The 21,948-nt window shown below is 44.8% G+C and overlaps 1 protein-coding gene across 1 annotated transcript in view; it reads right to left on the bottom strand.

Annotated features, from left to right (window-relative positions):
• LHX5 (LIM homeobox 5) overlaps positions 1 to 21,948 on the bottom strand; it is a 62,445-nt gene that overhangs the window by 17,891 nt on the left and 22,606 nt on the right. The window contains exon 4 of the mRNA XM_078665552.1: positions 280 to 445. Coding sequence (XP_078521678.1) covers positions 280 to 445 — 166 coding nt within the window. The remainder of the gene's footprint in view (positions 1 to 279; positions 446 to 21,948) is intronic.

The raw sequence follows: 21,948 nt of genomic DNA, 5'->3' as shown, positions 1-21,948 counted from the left end.
AGCTTAGTATTTGCGTTTGTTTGTTCATATTATAGAATGCAAATGTATAAATTCCATCCTTCTTTTTCAGCAGAACTGCCCCAAATCTTGAATTATTTGCATCAAATGCACATTACTTATCAGTCAGCCTAGTCCATATTTTCCTTCTAAAATACAAGCAGGAAACCTTTGAAAGGTACAAATACTTTGCACAACTTGGCCCTGAACTGCTAGTTGTCAATGCTACCAATAAGCGTGCAGCGCAGCGTGCAGAGCTCAGACGCTGAATACGTCTCTTACCTCCATAGTAACTGTAAGGGGTAGAGCCGAGCATCTCCGACTCGTCTAGCCGGCCTCCCAGCGGACGCATTCTCCTTGGGCTCCTGAAGAAGGCGTGCCGCCGGGCCCCCAACGCACTCAGCTGCTTCATGCGCCTCTCCTTGGACCGTCTGTTCTGGAACCAAACCTGAGGAGGACACAAGAAAGCATATCAGTAAGCATTAAAGAGGGTACACCCAACTCCTCAACGAAACCAAAGCCTCATCTGAGTTGAGAGATTCAAAATGCGGAACTCGAGTACACACATGCCTCGACAAATCCATTTTGTGAATATAATCAATGCATGCCTGAAAAAAGACCCCAACCTGGCCAAAATGTCTAGCAGCTCTCGGTAATTTTACATGCTTTCCCTCTGTTGGAACCTAATTTCTCGTCCCAATCCCTCCATGGATTCTATGTAACATACATACGCTATTTCGCCTGTATTACATAGATACCCATATACATCTGGGATTTAAAATATATCTTATAAAGAGACCGTAAGTCTCATTGTCTAATTCTGAGCAATGTCCTGGAGAGAGCCAACTGATTCCAGTGATGGAGAAAGACAAAATTCCTGTTCCCAAACAGTGTAGGGACCACAAGCTTGCATTAGCCCCTGTTTCATCCAATGTGATTTAGCATTAGATATGCTCACTATCAAAGATGGACCTCTCTGCTCTGGGGTTTTATTAGGCAAACTATTCAAAGTCTGATAGTTTCCCTGGGTTGAGATCACCTACTTTCAACAGATTGTTGATGATCTTCCGTCCCAGCTTTTGGTTCATGTTAGCGCTGACGCTATTATATGTATTTTTTGTAATTGATGTATCTCTTTTATGGTATTATAAAAACCCAAATAAAGAGTATTTTGATTTGATTTGTTAGGGCTCTGTGATCATAGGATAGCCCTCTTGCAGAAGATACAATCCAGTGCGATGACAAGGAGAACTTTTACGGCTCGTTGGTATATGATCCCTCTTCTTCATTATGTAAACATATGTAAGCCCTTCTCCAATGTTCACTTGTACTGTGAGGCCTCTCTATACCCTCTGCACCCTCCATAAAAGGATTACAGTCTATCTCCCTCCTTAACTTATTTTTTCCTGCAGCACGGATGCACCTGATATATACAGAGTATTTAATTTCAGAATTTGTATTCTATAATGATGAATCTCATCATCCATGAGCATAGTCATTTTTTTAGCAGTGTGTACATAAGAGGGCATTGTTGTATGTGGACATGTAAGGAGCCTGTTGTGTTTGAAGAAGAACTCCTTCTTAATCCAAGGTCGTTGGTAAATAGCTAGCTTGAGTTGTTGTTCAGTGTGTCCAACATGTCTTGCTCCATGCCTAGCAATAGTTCCAGTATAAATATGTAAAGTCTTTGCTGGATTACCTGCAAAGATTCAGAGCCTCAGGTACTCCTGTCTGAATGAATGAATGAATGAATGAATGAATGAAACTATTTATAAAGCGCACAGCTACTCAAGAGTGTCCCAGCGCTAAATGCAGCAGATCAGATCAGTGAGGCAAACTAATTGCTAAATAAGTGAGTTTTTAATAATTTACGAAAAGTAGTCTAATTCGCAATGTCTCTTAGTTGGGCAGGAAGCTGATTCCACAAATAAGCTGCTAGTCTGCCTGGTCTCCAGGTTAGAGGCCTCTGCTAGATCTCCTGACTAGATTCATTGCCTTAGTTGATCTTCTGCCAGGTTTGAGGTCCCTGCTAGATCTTCTTCCAAGGATAAACCTCAGGGATCTCCTGCTTGGTCTGAGGCACCTCCTGGATCACCTGACTAGCTTATTGGCTTCAGTGGATCTTCTACCAGCTCTGAGACCCTTGTTGGATCTCCTAATTTATTGTCCTCAGTAGATCTTGTGATCTGACGGATCTTCTGACTAACTTTGTTGCCTCAGTGTTTCTCCATGCGGCTGCCATGCACCTGCATGTTTTCAGGTTACTACTTGATCTTTTGGTTAACATAAGGACCATAACGGCACTGAACTGTCCCCTTTGGGGGTGTTGAGCTAAGGCGAGTATGCATCTGGTTGGTCGAAGTCTGTAAGGACAGATGTGGGCTAAAAAATAATTGAATACACCCACAGAAATTACCAGTACTTCAGATTACTTGAAGCATTTTCTATCACTTTTGTGCACATCCAATGGGTCTTCTACCCAGCTTTCTAATCCTATTTGATCTCATACTTTGTTCCAGCTGCTCGGATGGATGCCCACCATAGCACGCTTGGCTTCAGGGATCCCATGACTGGTTCAATAGCAACAGTGGGTCTCCTGTAATGCTCTGTGAGCTAATGTGGGTCCCTGTCATGCTCCGTGACACTAGTGAATTTCTTGCCCAGTTTCATGTCTCGGCGCATTATTTCCCTGAACCATGACCATCTGCTATATATTCTGATCTCCCCATGCCCCTGTGATTCTTTTTTGTTTAGTGCCATGTGGCCCTGGCACATCATCCCAATACATTAGACTCTGGTGGGCCACACTTCTCTTTGAAGAGTCACCCAGGGCGGATTCTCCACAAAATGTCATAGACGACAATATCGCATAGCCTCAGCAGAGGGATATCATTTGTTTTTTTTAATCTCCTACAACATAGCATGCTACTTGAGGTTGTCAAAGGCCTGGAGTACCAAGAGACATGAAAGTGCGAGGCTGGAAGGTAGTAGTGTCATCATACCATACAATAATAAATAAATTAGATACTTTTACGGGTGTCATTTAGACACGTTCTTTAAATTTTTCAGATCTGCGGTCCCATGCTGCAATGCTGAAATCCTGTTGCTCTATCCTATTAATTGTGCAGTTCTGTGAATCCCACAGGATTCCTGATTGCTTCTCCCACATTCTGGACAAGTGACACAATGGATGTTGTGAAATGAGGAAATGCTTGGCATTATGTGTGTAGGATTCTGACAGACTACAAAAACCCATCGACTTTTATTCAGTTTGTCATATCATGTGAGGTATTATTTGGTGGCATCATCTGTGTGTGTGCCCTCTGAGCCATCCTTTGCTCAAGGAACAGCACCTGGCCGATCAGAAGATCTGGGCACTATGTATGCTGCATTTAATTTAATTTCATGCTTATTGTTCCTAGCCCCTTTTCCCCAACGAGTAATATGTAGTCCAAGCCAGCAGGCTCGGTAGTTAATCTTTTCAAGTAGTGGACAGGGCATTCCCTTCCACCTAGGATGTCCTTCACAAAGTAACATGCTCTTTGGGACAGCATCTCCTGCATGGCGGGCGGGAGCCCCCGTCCAGACCTGCAAGCCCCCTTCCTTCCCTGTGCTCCGGAAGGCAAACAGGCCTCCATGGAGAGGAAAGAGGAGATGCCTGGAAGGATTATACCTCTAATCCTGTCCAGCTGAGCAGTTTTATTCACACAAAAGTTGGATTTAACTCCTGAAGCCTTACAGGAGTGAGAGATTTTGAAAACCCTTGGGGTTTTTCATAATAGAGACCCTGAAAGAGAAAGGTGAAGGATATCTTCAGGGAGGAAGCTGGTGGAAGCGAACACACCTTCACATTCGTCTTAAGGGTCTGTCAGGAAGCAGGTAGCGATAGCGCTCATGGATCCGCCCCCCCCTTTCCTTCCTCCGGAAGATCCCGGTAGGAATAGCTGAGTTTGCATTAATTCTTCCTGCACTGCCAGGAAATGCAGTCTCAGGCAGGGTAGGCCACTGAGGATGAGCTGGCCGGGAGCAGCCTGGTAATTAAACCTGGTAATATCCCTGAAGGACGGAACTCATTCTCATGCACAGGCGGCGGCCTCTTCGTTAGTTAACCATCGCACACCACACCGTAGGCATGTCTCAATTAGTGGTGGGTGCAGTTCTTTTATTGCGCTAGCGTATCGGACAAAATCGGAAAAATTGTGCATAATACTTACTGTCGGCCTGTGTAAATTGCTCACTTTACATAGAACCAAGTTACTGGAAATATGATTTTACTGTTGTGGTATCTGTAATATATGTCCATTTGCATTCAAATAATGTACAAAGATTAAGGGCATTAATGGACAAATATGTCACATAATATCACTTCTTAATGGTGAAAGCTCATATATATATTTGTCTTACAATTGCCTTGTGGCTTTTTATAGGTAGGTAGCAGTGCTTAATTTGAGCTGGTGGTTTCCGGTACTCGGCACTGGCAACTAATTGCCAGCAATGGGGATTATGACAGTTTGCCACATGGTGGTGCTGTCTAGCCAATTTAGGTATGAGCTCAACAACAGCTGTTTATTAGTTCAATATACACTTATAATGACTAATACCTGCCTACCAATCCATTCTTACAGCTTTTGGGGCCTTGAATAGTATGAATTGTCACATTTGTAAAGAGAAGGTGATGGTTAGTAGCCTTGTGTGTACTGTCATTGGCAGCCCTGGAGCTTGCCCCCACATGCATCAAGCATTTTTGTAGTCGCAAACGGTGCGATTCCTTAAAATCGGCCGTTTGCGAATGCAAAAGTGCTTTTTGGGATGCATGAAGCAATTTTAGAATTCGTAACATTTTTGCGAGTTCTAAAATTGCGGGTGCTTTTAAGAAGTCGCAGATGTGCGATTTCTTAAAAGCAATGCATCATTACTTTTAAATGTGTAAATTCGCAATTAGGGTGCCAAATTTACCGAGTGGTTGAACCACTCGGTAAATTTGGAAAAAGTGTTTAAAATGCTGAAAATGTTTTTTTTTCAACATGCATGTTTCACACACACATGTCCTTAGGACATGTGTGTGTGAAACATGATGCGAAAAATACATTTCAGGGGTGCATGGGGGGGTCCTTTGGACCCCCCCCTGCACCCATGAAATTTTCAAAGTGCCACTCGCAATTTGCTAATGCCTTCCCATTGACTCCTATGGGCCTTTTGGCCCATAGGAATCAATGGGAATTGCGAAAATTAACTTAAGAATTCGGTATTCATTTGGGATTCGGTAAAAATTGCGATTTTTACCGAATCACAAATGAATGCCGAAAATAATGATGCATAGCATTTTGCAATTCTTAATTTGCGATTCCTTATTTTTCGCAAATTAGGAAGTGCAAAATGTCACAATGATGCATGTGGGGGAAATTCTTTTACAAATTAAGCACTGGAGGGAGTACTGGAGGCCAACTGAGATTCAGGATTTTGGAGAAGATTGGTACTGAGAGAGCGCAAACTGATATAAATATATGAGTACATCACACTTACCTATAGAGAGCATAATACATGAAGAGAAATGCCATGAGTGCTAATAGTATCTGAAATTATATTCTAAATGTATAGCTAATATAGAGATAAGTAGAAGTGGAATTAATACAGAAATGTGTGACATTATATGATTTTATTAGACGTGATTATTTTGAATCTATGTCGTGTAGCTGTTAACATATAAGATGGTCTGTGGTAAAACGCAGAACGTGGTAGGCCTCAGGGCCAGAGCTGGAGCTAAAAGGGAAGGTGTTTCTTTTCACGACACAGATTGTTTAACGTTTTTGGTCATTGCATTAATGGGCCATGATTTAGAGTAATGTTTTCTAAATAATAAAATAAGAGTTTTAACATGCTTTAATTAAATGAAGAAATTGAATGCTATAATCATAATGTGAAATATTGTAGGCCTGAAATGTTTTAGCATTGATTTACACGTACATGTCTGGGCTGAGAAATGTTGCAAGCTTTTAGAAGTCTATGAGAGTTGGGTTCTTGGCGGCAGATATCTGTCTGCAACAGGAAAGGGGGGATCCAATTATAAGTGAATGAATAGAGGCCTGTTCAGTAGACGGCCCAGACATGGAGGAGGGTTCTGGAATGTTTAAGGGGTATCAGCGGGCCGGAGAAGAGACTGAGAAGCAAGGTCAACTCTAACGTCTGAGGCCCAATACAAAGCATCATGGAAAAAGCCTGAAGTTGCACCACGTGAGAGGCGTTTCGCAAGGGGCGTCTCAAATGTTGTTGACTGTTTTGTATTAGGGACAGCACCCCTGGGTGGAGTTAGAGCAGAGACCTGAGGACCCTTTAGAGAGCGGATGGGTAGGCAGTGAGGGGTCATGACTGGAGAACTTTAGGTTTTCACCAAGAGACTTAGAGTGGGTGACTTCCCTTGGGGGTCATTCATTGCTGACACCTTTGTTAGGTTGGGATTTGGTTAAGTAGGGATACCATCTAGAACAGGGTAGGGACGCCTAACCTGTGTTTGTTTTCCTCCAACCTAAATGAAGGAGAGATATGCGTCTATGCTGATAGCTTTGCTATTTTTAGAACTTGTGTTAGTGATTTCTGTTGCTCGTCTGAGGGCTTTTCGAGAGCACATGTATGTAATTGGACCTGTGTATCTCGTGAATCTCATTCTGAGATGCTTGTATTTGCAGCTCATTATATCTTTACAATAAACTTTTGAAACCTAGAAGTTGTCCGTGATCTTTAAGAGTAGAGTCCTTTATTGGGTGAACTAACTTGCAGATAGGTGTACTGTTTCCTTCCAAGACAGGCAATAAAGGTTCAGTCGACCAGAACGAGGTTTGGATCAATAGATATAAGGTATCGATCAAAATCTCGCCCTTTCAGTTGGTAGCAGAGGATGGTTGCCTTCTTGAGGACGGTGACCTAGGCCAGGTTAGCTTACCCCAAGGCCCCTAGAAATCGATGATCGGAAGAACAGCCCGCAGATGAAGATCCGGATGACGTGAGACAGAAAAAGCAGCAGTATCGGTCGAGAGTGAGTATAAAGGGTTATGCGTGTTAGATTGCGGTGTTTTTGTATTGTGTCTATGTTGTAATGTCTGGCGGAGTTGAATGTTTGTAGAGTGACTGTGGAACAGGTTGTGAGCGCGCGCAACCGGTGGAAATCTTAAGTTCAAGGAGAGCTTAAGTGGTTCGGGTGTATCGGACACCCAGAGTAATTGTCAACTAGTGTGAAGGGGGTCATGAGGTACCATTGATCACCCGAGAGACCGAGATAGGGGGAACGTAAGAGTGAGTGCGTGAGTAACGGACGCTGGTCGGAAGTTACTGTGTGTGTAAGTAACCTATCAGAGAGACGATAGACATCTCGTCAGTTGTGTTGACAATTACAGATAGACTGTGGACGTACAGTCGAGAGAAGTGACCGCTTGGTCGGAAGTAGTCATTTTTCAGTGTATGAATGGGACGCATGCATAACCGGGAGACGAGTTGAGAAAGGAGGGGTGCTGCTGCGAAGCGGAGAAAAGAGACGTCAGGTGGTGTCGCGCAGTGATTGGCTGACCGGAGAAAGACCGCGCTGTGATAGGCCAGCTAGCGAACACGTCATACAGGGTCGCGACGTGATTGGCTGACAGGAGAAAGACCGCGCTGTGATAGGCCAAGCTAGCAAAGCCGCGACAGGATTGGTGGATTGTCATCAGGAAGTAAACAGAGTAGCGAGGCTGGATTTTGTGCGCATAATTATGAAGTGTTTTAAATGGTTGAAAGCGCTGTTTAAGAAAGAGAGGCGAGGATCGTATGAAGGGGAAGAAGCCCCGCCGGAGGGTACGCCAGCTCGTTATATGGCAGTAAATGTTGGGTTGCATACGATCCTTTGGATATCAGAGTGGAGTAAGATTACTGAAGGAAACGAGGAACTGACGTTCCCGAAGTACGGGACGTTCAGATTAGAGGTGTTACATCGATTGAAATCAATCATGACCTCAAAGAGACCCTTGCCTAGACCAACCCAGTTTGAAGCCCTTGAAGCATGGCTTAGGGCAGCGCATGAAAGGAATATGAACAGACGACAAGAAAGGGTGAAACGCTCGGTAAGGGCAGTACAGGATGCCAGGTGGGATGCGGATGCTAAAAGATGGAGAGTGCATAATTTGGAAATAAATAAACTGTACCCAGTGTTAGAGGCGCCAGTAAATAAAAGCCCCCTAGAAGAAGATGATGAGAGCGAAACAGAGGACAGCCTGATAAACAGATTACTGACAGACAGGCCACCCCCGTATAATAGAGCAGGGGGAGAGGTCGAGAATACGGAAGGAGAAAAGGGGGGCATTGCAGGAGAGCATAGACCGCTTCCCAGTTCACAGTGGGATCCTGAGCCAAAGAAAGAGTTGTTCCAGCCTAGTCAGGTGCAGCAGGTGGTCGGTAGGTTTGTGGTACAAAGAGCGCCGGAAACGGAAAGTGCCACATCCTACCCATTACCAGATGCACTACAGGTACCTGTTACCATAGGTCCTATAATATCGATATATGACCAAGAGAGAGCAAAAGGGGAAGAACGGAAGCGGAAAGACAGAGAAAGAGCAGAGCAGGCAAGGAGGAACGATACCACTAATTCCCCAAGTCAGATGCCGATACCCAGAGAGTGGAGCACCCCGATGCACACAGAAGGGGACCCAGGAGGAGATCCTGGGGGCCCCAGATGGCCAATGGATCTGAGGGGATCTGGACGAAAGTCCTTTCAAGAACTAAATGAGTACATGAAGCAGTGGGATGAGGCAGTGAAGGCTCAAAAGTGCATCAATGCTGCAGAAGCAGAAAGGGAAAGTCAGGACAGCAGAGCACGAACTCACTGCGGGGCTGGGGAGAGTAGCCCGGAGTGGGACTGTAGAGGGAGTAGGGGAGTCACCCATTGGGCCCGGAGTGGAGGTAGAACAGACCTGGAAAACGGGGGCCCCGGGAATGGAGGGGTGGCGTGCCCAATACTCAGTGAGGGGGAGAGGAGGGCGCAAGAGTACAGGAACAGCTTTAAATGTCCACACTGTGTGCCCGGCACCAGAGAACTGAATGGGAGTTGTGAGAGGTCGCACCATAGTCCCTGTGATGACAGAAATGAGCGCAGCCCAGGGAATATGGGGAACCAGGAAGGATCGTATCGGATATTGAGCGATACGAGGCAAAGGGAGTGTAGCGACCAGAGGGAAAATAACAGAGAGATGTGCGGTGAGAGGAGAGAAGAAGAAGAGAGTGGGCAGAGAGAGAGTAGGGATAAAAGGCCCGTGTTCCATCACCTTCCAAGATCGGATGGCCGAGCATGGGACCTGGAGAGATGGGAGCAAGGGAGGCCACCCATTAATTCTCCTGAGCCCAAACGCAGAGCTCGAAGTTGGGATGGGAGGGAGACCAGTGAGCCCCCTTCAAAAGACATATTGCGAGCTGAGATAAAAGCCAAGAGACTTGATGTCTCCAGCTTAAGGTCAGATCTGGATGACATGGTAGATGGTACCCTGCCTTTAGAAAGAATGGAAATGTATGAACAGGATGAAATACTATATATGGCAAAGGACATCACACGAAAGGCGAGAGCAGTCCATGAGAAGTTAGTCGAACTAGCAGGCAAATATATGGTGGACTTGTCAAGAACCAAAGCATTACAGGGTAACCACAGGCTACATTACTCAGATCGAGATCTAGATGAGAGGAGAACGATTGGGCTGAAAACACACATAAGGGAACTGATTACTGGAATAAGGACATGGAGGGCACTAGATAAATGGGAAGAGAGGTGGTCCAAGAAAGGGACCGGCAGAAGAAGCATGATTGGTATAACACCAGGACAGCAGGGAATAGAAGCTTACCCTTTGCGTGAAGTTGCCAATGGGAGCTATGTACATGTCCCTTGGAGTAGGGGAGATTTAGCTGCTTTTACCACATCTTTCCCCAAGTTACGAGAGAGCCCCGTGGAGTGGTACAAGCAAGTCGAGAGGTTTGTAAAGATCTCAAAAGTCCTATGGATAGATCTGAACACGCTGTTTGACATTGTAGTACCAGGAGATCTGTGGACAGCATGCAAGGTTAGCGCTGAGTGGCCCACAACGGAGCCAGAGAGAGATGCTAGGACTAATGGGCCGTCCGAGATCGTGATGGCAAAATTCGAGAGAGTGATGACTTGGCTGAAAGAAAAAGTGCCAATGCAAGACATAGATTGGGTCAGAATAGACAGAACGAGACAGGAACCCAAAGAGACAGTCCATGAATATTACGAGAGATTGCTGAAGGCGTTTAAACAGTATAGCGGCTTGGATGTAATGGATCCAAAGGACATAGGGCAATTCGTGTCCAAGTTCGTCCTGGGACTGAGACCGGATATTAGTTTAATGATTCAGCAACACTCGATTTGTTGGCAAAGTAGACCCCTAGATGAAATACTGAGATATGCTAGGTACTGCTGTGATGAGGTAGACTCCAAGACTAAGAAACTAAAAGAGAAGCTGATGGTGGTACAATTGCAGACAGCAGGAAAGGGGGGACCGCAACAACAGCAGCAAGGGACAGGTACAGGAGGTAAGAAGCAGTACAGTCAGAACAAGGGTAATGAGGAGAGTACTACCTTTAGACCCAGAGTAGACATAGCTACCTTGAAGAAAACGACTAGGTGCCACCAGTGCAACGAGTTGGGGCATTGGAAACGCGAGTGCCCTTACAATGTAGAGATCAGAGAGCAAGAGATAGAGGAGGAAGAGGTCCAGAGCGCACCTATGAGAGGGGCGACGCCATACCAAGGAAAGGTGCTCAAAGGGGGGGGGGCTCCTCCCCGAGCCCAGTTCCCGCAACCTCCTCGAGTAGGGAGTATGGGTAAGACCTATAGACAAATGCCCCTGTTTGTGGAAGGTGAAGAATGCTATTATGTGGACCCATTAACCGGACAGAGAGTGGAAAGAGAAGACTGCACCCTTGGGGCAGCCTTAGAGGTAGATCAGAGGGGACCCTATGTGGAAGCAGAAGTAGCAGGGTGCCCTACGACATTTCTGGTGGACACAGGAGCCACTAGATCCACGATCAGATCAGCTGCAGTTCCAGACCTGCCCATGTCTGGAGAGACCATACAGGTGGTAGGGGTCGCAAACAGGAGAATAACCAGCCAATTGACAGAACCGGTACAGGTGAAAATAGGGAAGTACAGCGATGAGCACCAATTTGTGGTTTGCGATTCAAGCCCTGTGTGTCTGCTAGGAAGAGACCTGTTGTGCAAATTGAATTGTACTATATATTGTACACCCCAGGGAGTGGAGGTATTGACTAATGATGATGATGCAGATTTCAAAGTTGCAAACTCAAGAATATGTGTGGAGCTGTACCCTACTTTGACAGTAGACGAGCTTCCCTGGGATTTGAGAGAGACAGTGGCATCAGAGGTATGGGATTTCACTGGGGAAGAGATTGGATTGGTCAAAGGGGTGGACCCAGTGAAAATTGTAGTGAAACCGCATGCTGAGTTCCCAAGAACACCCCAGTATAAATTGACTCCAGAAACGATTGCAGGCATAAAACCCGTGATCGAGTCCATGATTAAACAGGGAATACTGAAAGAAATTGTGGGTAGTCCATGTAACTCCCCGATTATGGGTCTGCAGAAACCAAATGGGAAATTTCGGATAGTGCAGGACCTTCGGAAGATTAATAACATAGTCGTTTCATGTTGTCCAGTGGTACCGAATCCATCAGTGATACTGTTTCAGATTCCATTCCAAGCTGAGTGGTTCACTGTGATAGATCTTTGTCAGGCTTTCTTTTCGATCCCTTTGGACGAAGATAGCCATTTTCTTTTCGCATTTAAGCTGGAAAATCGCGTCCTAACATGGTGTCGTATCCCTCAGGGGTATACAGAGAGTCCATCGATCTTTAACCAGCTTCTGAAGAAAAATCTTGAAAGTCTAGTGCTGCCCCAGAAGTCAGTTCTGGTCCAGTACATAGACGACCTCCTTGTGGCGTCAGACACAGAAGAAGCTTGCAGGGAAGACTCCATTGCTTTGTTAAATCACCTAGCTGCCAATGGGCATAAGGTATCCCCGGGAAAATTGCAGTACTGCCTGACAGAAGTACAGTACTTGGGACACAGAATTGAGAAAGGCAAACGAAAGGTGTCACCAGACAGGATAGAGGCGATCATGAAAATGAACGCGCCTCAGACACAGAGAGAGGTCAGGATGTTCCTAGGGATGGTGGGTTATTGCCGACAGTGGATCGTGAACTTTTCACTGAAAGCAAAACCTTTGCAAAAACTGACGCACAAGGAGGTGAGTGATCCGGTACCATGGGACAAAGACTGTTTGATGGCATTCTTGCAGCTGAGAGAGGACCTGTGTCGTGCTCCGGCATTGGGAATGCCTGATTACAATAAACAATTCTTTCTTTACTGTTGTGAGAGAGAAGGTTGTGCGTTGTCTGTGTTGGTCCAAATCCATGGGAATGCCCGTAGACCAGTTGCTTATTTCTCAGCTACTTTAGACCCAGTAGCCGCAGCGTTGCCCGGATGTCTCAAATCCGTTGCTGCAACGGGTGTCAGCATTGAGAGATGTGAAAATATCGTCATGGGGCACCCGTTAGAGGTGTGCGTGCCACATTCTGTTGAACTGTTGATGACCAGGACCAAAACACAGCATCTGACCAATAGCAGGCTCACGCGCTATGAGCAAGTTATTCTTGCTGCAGAGAACGTGACCCTCAAGAGATGCTCTGTTTTGAACCCTGCTACCTTAATGCCACTTCCAAATGATATTGATGATGATGATGAATATACAGACCATGACTGTCTCGATGTGACTGAACTATGCACCAAACCCAGACCCGACATCGTAGATGAGCCACTGACCGACCCAGACGAAGTTTTCTTTGTCGATGGCTCATGTGTAAGAGACGAAGTTGGGCAGTTGAGAGCAGCTTATGCTGTTTGTACAATTGAAGGAGTTGTGGAAGCTGGGTGCCTGGAAGGAGTACACTCCGCTCAGGTAGCCGAGATTATTGCCCTAACACGTGCTTGCTTAGCAGGCAATCAAATTCGAGTCACCATCTACACCGACAGCCAATACGGGTTTGGGGTAGTTCATGATTACGGGCAGTTATGGTCTCAAAGAGGGTTCATGACTTCTTCAGGCTCTCCCATTCGCAATGGAGAGTTTGTGCGCTTGTTGTTAGAAGCATTGCAATGTCCAGCAAGTATCGCAGTTGTAAAGTGCATCGCACATACCAAAAATGAGGACTTTGTTTCGAAAGGCAATAGATATGCTGATGAAGTTGCGCGGTATTGCGCAGAACAAGGTTACTCTTTCACAGAGGTGGATGTGGGTGGAATAAATGTAAGAACTGAATTAGCCATGATACTGGAAACTGTTGATACTTGGGATGAATTGTCAACCATGCAAGAAAATGCTCCTGATTCAGAAAAGGAAACATGGGTAAAGGCAGGATGTGTAATGGGTGAGACTCATTTTTGGGTCTCAGCAGACGGCAGAGCAGTGTTGCCCAATGAGATGGTGAGTCCAATGGCTAGACTCATACATGGTCCCGTACACTTAGGGAGAGATGCTATGCTGAGAGTGTTTAGACAGACTTGGTACAATCCTAAGTTTAGAATAGCAGCAGAAGCAGTGTGCCAGCGTTGTGTGACCTGCCAGCAGCTGAATGTAGGGAAAAGAACACCAGTTGCACTAAGTCACATAGGAAGGTCTGGAGGTCCATTCAACAGAATGCAGATAGATTTCATTGAAATGCCAAGATGCAACCGCCTCCGCTATGTCCTGGTGGTTGTTTGTGTGTTCTCCAGATGGGTTGAGGCATACCCTACACGTAGGTGCGACACCCTCACAGTGGCTAAGTTACTGCTTAGAGAACTTATCCCTCGGTTCGGGGTGCCGGCCTTTTTGGAATCAGACAGGGGAACACATTTTAACAGCGAGCTTGTGAAGATGATTTGTGTTGCACTGAATATAGACCAAAAGCTCCATTGCAGTTACCGACCAGAAGCCTCAGGAATTGTGGAACAAATTAATGGCACGATCAAGTCCAGAATAGCGAAAGTTTGCTCCTCAACGACCCTGAATTGGCCTGACGCCCTGCCATTGGTACTCATGAGCCTTCGTAGTACCCCAGACAGAAGAACAGGGTTGTCACCACATGAGGTGTTAATGGGGAGAGCAATGAGACTGCCATCTATTCCAGCTACTGCACTGTTAAATATCACAGATGATATGATCCTGGACTATTGTAAGGGGCTGTCTGACGCCATGCGTTCTGTGTCCCTTCAGGTGCAGGCTGCAGAGGTTCCAGCGTGCCAGGGCCCTTGCCATGACCTGTATCCTGGGGACTGGGTCCTGGTGAAGAAACATGTGAGAAGAAGCTGCTTGGATATTCGTTGGCGTGGGCCCTACCAGGTCATCCTGATCACAAGTACAGCTGTAAAGGTGGGAGGCCTGCCCAACTGGATACACGCGTCGCATACGAAAAGGGTTCCAGCACCTCTGGAAACAGCTCCTCTCTCGGATGGACGTCCAGCTGAGGACCAAGAAGCCATAGAGGGGGCTAGCCAAGCTGTAGAGGTGCCAGTGGAAGCAGGGAACGAGTCTGACCAAGCTGAGGACGGTCAGTACAACAGCGAAACAGAAGACGCTACAGAAGGAGAAGACAGCTGGGAGTACGAGTCTGACCCTGACAGGTCTGAAAGAGAGCGAGAACAGACCAGAAGGAGAAGGAGTAGAAGGGCACGTGGAGAAGCAAATTGGCCGCAAAGAAGAAGTTCTAGCCTGAGGTCAACTCCAGAAGCAACCCTTCCTCCGATATCAGAAGACTCAGACCCAGAAGAAGGTGCTCAGGGCGCTGAAGCACCAGACCGAAGAAGGTCAAGAAGAGTGCGTGTGCCTAACAGAAGATACTCCACACCTGAGTGGACATATCTGGCGACAAATGTCTGTGAAACCGGAGACAGGGAGGATCCGAGCGGTGGTGGTGTCCAGTTCTGAGCCCATTATCACCGTGGAAATACAACTGTTGGTACCCGGTGTCGAACAAGAAGGGTCACTAACATTCGTGCTCCCCAGACCTCCCCGCCTCAGCAAGTTAAAACACATGTTTCTTACAGAATTGAAATTCCCCGACTTTGGTACCACGATAACAGCACATGAAGAGCATACTCTTCGCATGGAAATATTGAACTATGCTATTGAAGCTGCAACCACAAATCTAATAGTCGATTGTTAAAGGACTTTGTAAATAAAGCAAGCAGAAGAAAAGAAGATTACCTAGCGCCCAGGAAGCAGAGAATTTTAGGGAACCCCTTGAGTGGATGGAGAAGGGCTAGGGTTGTCTTTTTGAACTGTGAAAGGACTTTTTGCGAAAAAGGCTGTCAGCCTCCAGCTGTGTGGATTCTAAAGACAAAAAAGGATTGAAAGAGACTGTAAAGGAACGAGAGGAAAAGAACTTTTTTTTTGCAAAGAGAAAGGGAAAAGCTAGATTGTTTGACGAAATGGAGGCCGGCACCCCGAACCGCAGAGCTAAATGTATAATAGGTACACTAATAGTAGGAGTGATAATATTAATAGCTTTAGTGGTAACAATTTCTTATGTAAAGGGACAGGAGGAAGAGGTAAAGGTAACTGATGCGAATTCTGTAGTAACACTTACACCCACTGTTGCAGGTGAGAAAAGGGAAAACACTCAAGAGAAAGCGTTATTGGCTGCAGAAGCCCGCAGGTTACATGTAGACGAGTCCCAAGGAGACTTTAGGTCAAATGCTTATGCTAAACTTTTGTATGAATACGTGGATGCCATGGAGGTTAAGGATTGCTACGTCTGCATGCAGTTGCCTGCGTCTGTAGATGAAGGAATTCGATATCATCACCTCCCTCTGACATATGGCATTACATGTAGCTTATTGCTTAGTATATTTTATGAGAGAGATAGTTTTGAATACTATTTCTCCAATTATGATTCTGTGTTGCCAGAAGTCCCGAATTATAAGCAGATGAATAAATGGGATTACTGGAAGAGTGAAGACAGATTGGCCAAGTTCTTCATTCCTTGGATTACCTTAGATACTTCACATGCCCGTAGAAATAACCTGACATGTAAGGTGTCCGAAGTCGAGAAAAAGTTCATAGGGCAGGTGGATGATCGTTACAGGAGACAAAAGATTTTGAAAAAATCAGGACAAGGGAAATTAGATTGGACCGAGGAAGAGAAGTCACACAAGAGAAAGGGTAGTAGTGGTCCAATAGCTTTAGATAAAGCGCAGAAAGGAAAGTTATGTCTTCACCGAGCCAAAACGTATTATGAAAATGTATACGTGGGTGAAGTTGACTGTGAACATGCTTTTAATTTAGAGTACTACACTAAGGATTTCCTGAAGGGAATGCAAGTGATTCCAAATGTGTATTTTGTATGTGGAAGAAATGCGTACGTGAGACTACCTGACAACTGGTATGGATCATGTTACTTGGCAATTGTCTTCCCCAAAATATATCATGCACAAGACTTATTGATCATTGAGGGCCAGACATCATCGAGGGGAAGGAGGGATTTAGGCGATGCAGAAATGGTTGGAGATGTCTTTGGAGCTATGTTCCCTCTTTTGGGAATAATCCTTAATGATGTTAAAATTAGACGACTGGCAACAGTTGTCGACAGGTTGTCTGCCAGCACTGCTCAGTCCTTAATGCTGGTAGAAGGAGAGATGCAATCGATAAGGGCTATGGTTCTTCAAAATCGGCTTGCATTAGATGTCTTATTAGCAAAAGAGGGCGGAGTCTGTAAGGCTTTGAAGGTTCAGGAATGTTGCACTTACATTCCAGACCTTTCAAAACCCCTTGAGAAAGTTATTAAGAACATAACTAATATACACAAAGAGATCGAAGACTTGAGTAGAGAAAATGTCTGGGAAAAGGTGGGCCACGGAATGAGTACAGTTGGAGGGTGGTTTTCCACCTTAGGCAAAAGCTTTATTTGGTATATCCTAAAGCCTATCATCATAATATTGATCTGTGGGATAATATTGTGGGGATTGGTGAGGGTATTCAAATGGTACAGAGCAAGAAGGTCAGAAAGGGCCCAAAGAGAACAGTTGCAGAGATTGGCTGCCATACAAGATAATCAGTACAGGAGCCTGAGAGCTCTGGAAGCGCAGAGAATGCCAGCAATAACTGCAGTTTAAATGTTAGTGATGACCCCGAGAGGTCATCAAAGGGGGGAACTGAGAGAGCGCAAACTGATATAAATATATGAGTACATCACACTTACCTATAGAGAGCATAATACATGAAGAGAAATGCCATGAGTGCTAATAGTATCTGAAATTATATTCTAAATGTATAGCTAATATAGAGATAAGTAGAAGTGGAATTAATACAGAAATGTGTGACATTATATGATTTTATTAGACGTGATTATTTTGAATCTATGTCGTGTAGCTGTTAACATATAAGATGGTCTGTGGTAAAACGCAGAACGTGGTAGGCCTCAGGGCCAGAGCTGGAGCTAAAAGGGAAGGTGTTTCTTTTCACGACACAGATTGTTTAACGTTTTTGGTCATTGCATTAATGGGCCATGATTTAGAGTAATGTTTTCTAAATAATAAAATAAGAGTTTTAACATGCTTTAATTAAATGAAGAAATTGAATGCTATAATCATAATGTGAAATATTGTAGGCCTGAAATGTTTTAGCATTGATTTACACGTACATGTCTGGGCTGAGAAATGTTGCAAGCTTTTAGAAGTCTATGAGAGTTGGGTTCTTGGCGGCAGATATCTGTCTGCAACAGGAAAGGGGGGATCCAATTATAAGTGAATGAATAGAGGCCTGTTCAGTAGACGGCCCAGACATGGAGGAGGGTTCTGGAATGTTTAAGGGGTATCAGCGGGCCGGAGAAGAGACTGAGAAGCAAGGTCAACTCTAACGTCTGAGGCCCAATACAAAGCATCATGGAAAAAGCCTGAAGTTGCACCACGTGAGAGGCGTTTCGCAAGGGGCGTCTCAAATGTTGTTGACTGTTTTGTATTAGGGACAGCACCCCTGGGTGGAGTTAGAGCAGAGACCTGAGGACCCTTTAGAGAGCGGATGGGTAGGCAGTGAGGGGTCATGACTGGAGAACTTTAGGTTTTCACCAAGAGACTTAGAGTGGGTGACTTCCCTTGGGGGTCATTCATTGCTGACACCTTTGTTAGGTTGGGATTTGGTTAAGTAGGGATACCATCTAGAACAGGGTAGGGACGCCTAACCTGTGTTTGTTTTCCTCCAACCTAAATGAAGGAGAGATATGCGTCTATGCTGATAGCTTTGCTATTTTTAGAACTTGTGTTAGTGATTTCTGTTGCTCGTCTGAGGGCTTTTCGAGAGCACATGTATGTAATTGGACCTGTGTATCTCGTGAATCTCATTCTGAGATGCTTGTATTTGCAGCTCATTATATCTTTACAATAAACTTTTGAAACCTAGAAGTTGTCCGTGATCTTTAAGAGTAGAGTCCTTTATTGGGTGAACTAACTTGCAGATAGGTGTACTGTTTCCTTCCAAGACAGGCAATAAAGGTTCAGTCGACCAGAACGAGGTTTGGATCAATAGATATAAGGTATCGATCAAAATCTCGCCCTTTCAGTACTTTAAGAAGTGAAGGGAAATATCAAAGAAAACAATAATGCAATCTTTGTTGTCAGAGTCAAATATTGTAATCAAATTGGTGATTATGAATCCTAATGGCCTAAGAACGGACAACATAACAGGTGTATTTGTAAAGCGCACGTTCACCCCAGCAACAGGGCATCTTGGAATTGAAATAACAGATGTATATTGTTACCCAACTCAATGGTACTCATTTTATCGACCTCAAATGGATGAAAAGCTGAGTGGACCGGCCGGGATTTGAACCATGACCATTAGTCCACTGAGCGACCAGAACCAGAGGACTGTGGATAGTGGAGTTGGCATGTTGTTTTAATAGTTAAATAGTTCTGACACACAATAACATAGGGGCTCTGAGAATGATGGTCAATGAATTGAAGACTGTGTTTGTGATCTCAGAGATATATAACTATACTTATAACATAACAAAGAATTGCATCACTAATGTGATACATATGTATGTTCTTTGGTGAAAATGAAACAAATCACTGTGATCTGTGCTGTACAAAAACCCTGAAAAAAATAATACCAGATATTCTGCTTCAGATTTCTACCATAGGATTAGCAAGGCAATTTTAATCTTCCAAAGAAACATGGCCATGCTGTACATTCCACAGTCTCTAGTGAATTGATCTTTTTAGATAGAGCTATCTTTAGATTCGATGCCCCATTTTGTCACTAGCCTCTCAGTGATTTTTGAATCACCTCTGCAGACAGAGGCCGGATGGAACTTAACAGCCATCCAGTTACTGGCCTCTCTCTAGTGGAAGAGTATCCTCTAGGGCGGGATCTACTTAGGTTGCTCTTTTGAAATCATGCTCACATTCCATAACAATTGATTATGTGGCTTCTTTCTACTGGGCGGAAAATGTATCGCTACTCATACTGCACCCTTTCTTCACGAGTTAGTTGAGTGGGCTTTCCACTACCACTTGAAGAGAATGCTTGTCAGCTGTCTCAGGGCTCAAATTTAGGAAGCAGCAGAGAAATACACATCTTGACCATTCATTCGTTGGCCTCTTTCTGCATGATAAACCTCTAGGAGGCAGAGAAAAATGAATTTGCCACAGCCAAGTTGGCTTTACCAAGCATGCAAAATCCATGCAAAGGTTTGTTGTCATGGCTTTACAGTCCAAGATAAGCGCATGGACGTGTATTGATAATTTGCATTCTATAGTGTCTTGTAATTTCGTTTGAGCTAAGTGCATCCTATTAATTTCAGTTCAGAAAGGACGACGGAAGCAACAAAGCTGCTTGTGGTGCACAAATGAGAGGACAAATCATCTAGAAACACTGCAGGCATTCTGAGTTTTTTTACACGTCAAAAACAGGCTGCTTGCAGCCATGCCTCGATAGCTTTAATTCATAAATTCCTAATGACGTTGTACGTTTATTTGCAAAGGCGGTCCACAAAGCGCTGCCTTCTGCACTACAGAGTTTGGACTTTCCTACACACGGTGCTAAGATGAAAGGGCTTTCTGAGGCCCAGATGAGCATGCTGGTAACTACGGTGTCTTGTCCACACCAGCTTTCCCTTGGTCCTGAATCAGGGGTGCAGTAATGTCACTCTGTGCAGCAGGTGAATGAATGGGGGCCCTCTCCGATTGTCTTTTGTTAGAGGTAGTGGACTGTGTATGCACCTCTGTCCAGGGTCAGACCGTGACAAGAAATAGCCCGGGGAACAAAATAAAAGTGACCCCAATTAGCAAACTAAATAGCTCAAAAAGTTGCTCACTTTTGCAAATAAGGTTTGTTTGGAACTTGTAAAGACAGACTGTGTAAGTATTTTGTGAGGCATGAGTGACTGCATGCATTTGTCTTTGCTGCAAGCAATACTTGTTGTAATATCAGAAAAGTCAACAGTAAAAACTAGTCCACCTGGCCATGAAACCGGCCCACAAACTGCTAGCAAGTATTGGCAAAACCAAAAGGTCTCTGCAATGCCCGAGCTATTGGCCTTGTCAATGTGAATGTCTTTTAGCCGTGTTGTCTAGCAGCACATCTGCTGTTCAGCATGGCTAAAAGTTATTTAAAGCACAGAATCACAGGATGTTGAGCCAATGCAGAGTCTCTTTCCCCCCCTCCATATTGCGTTTATTGCCCTGCTCCTCCTAACACAAAAAAGCGCTGTGATGTAGTCTGCACTACCCGCATCAAAGTGCTTTCTTCAGTGACTTTCAGCCATGTTGAACAGTAGATGTTCTGCTAGACAACAAGGCTAAAAGACATTCACATTGACAAGGCCAATAGTTTGGTCATTGCTGAGAGCTATTGGCTTTGCCAGTGCTTGCTTGGTGTTGACGGGGTCTTCTGAACAAATGTGGAATTTATAGTGAGAAACAGTTGAGGAGTGTTGAAGTGCAGCGAGGATGAGGCGTGAAGTCCAGAGCTGTCGACAGGGGAACTGGGGAAACAGGTTCGAATCCTGGGGTCGACTGTAGAATTTGTGATTCTGGGAAAATCACATACGCTTCCCCCTGACTATACAATGAATGTGTCATTGTGTAATGTAACTGGTGAGCACTTAAAGTACTCTAATACCATCAGCAGGTGTTAGCACTATGGCAAGATGGAGGATGGAACAAGCGCTCCAATACCATTGGATGGTGCAATAAAAAAAAAAGCAGCGGCTGCGAGGGAGATAGTGGGGGACAGGTCAAACAGGGAAGCAGGAGTTGATGGAGAGATGGGCAAGCAATAATGGGAAAAAAACCTTAACTGAAGCTGGATCAGCATAAAAAATGATTGTGTCATTGTGTAATGAAACTGATGAGCACATAAAGTGCTCTAATACCGTTGGCTTGTGTTAGCAAGACGGACGAAGAAGCGAGTGCTCCAATACCATAGGATCATGCAACAAAAAATAATAATAAGTGCTGTTCGTGTTTTAACAACTTTTAAGAAATGCATTTGTTGATGTACAAGCACATGTATTTTAGTGGTCTGTGTACAAAGGAGACGGCTTGAACATACAAGTGATTGAAAATAGCTCTGCTTACCAGGAGCAATGTAAGGAGACATGTACATGGTCAATGCACTATTGGAGGGCCAAACAGAAGAAGAGGGCATGTCACCCACATTCCATGAAGAATGGCATCAAAGAAAATAAGAGCAACACTTAAGTTTACCAATGGTAGGAGATGGATGGCCTGTAAACCCACAGACAGAACACAACACGTCTCTTCAAGACAGCTCATGCACTGTCTAGCCGAGACTTAATAAAACGGCCCACTCACTGGTCTATCAAACTAGCCTATTAGGCACTGCCTGGTTGGCACTAAACAAGGTACAA

The sequence above is a fragment of the Lissotriton helveticus genome, chromosome 11 (assembly GCF_964261635.1).
Source record: "Lissotriton helveticus chromosome 11, aLisHel1.1, whole genome shotgun sequence".
In the NCBI taxonomy this organism is placed as follows: domain Eukaryota; kingdom Metazoa; phylum Chordata; class Amphibia; order Caudata; family Salamandridae; genus Lissotriton; species Lissotriton helveticus.
This window is presented reverse-complemented; position numbering and strand designations above follow the sequence as displayed.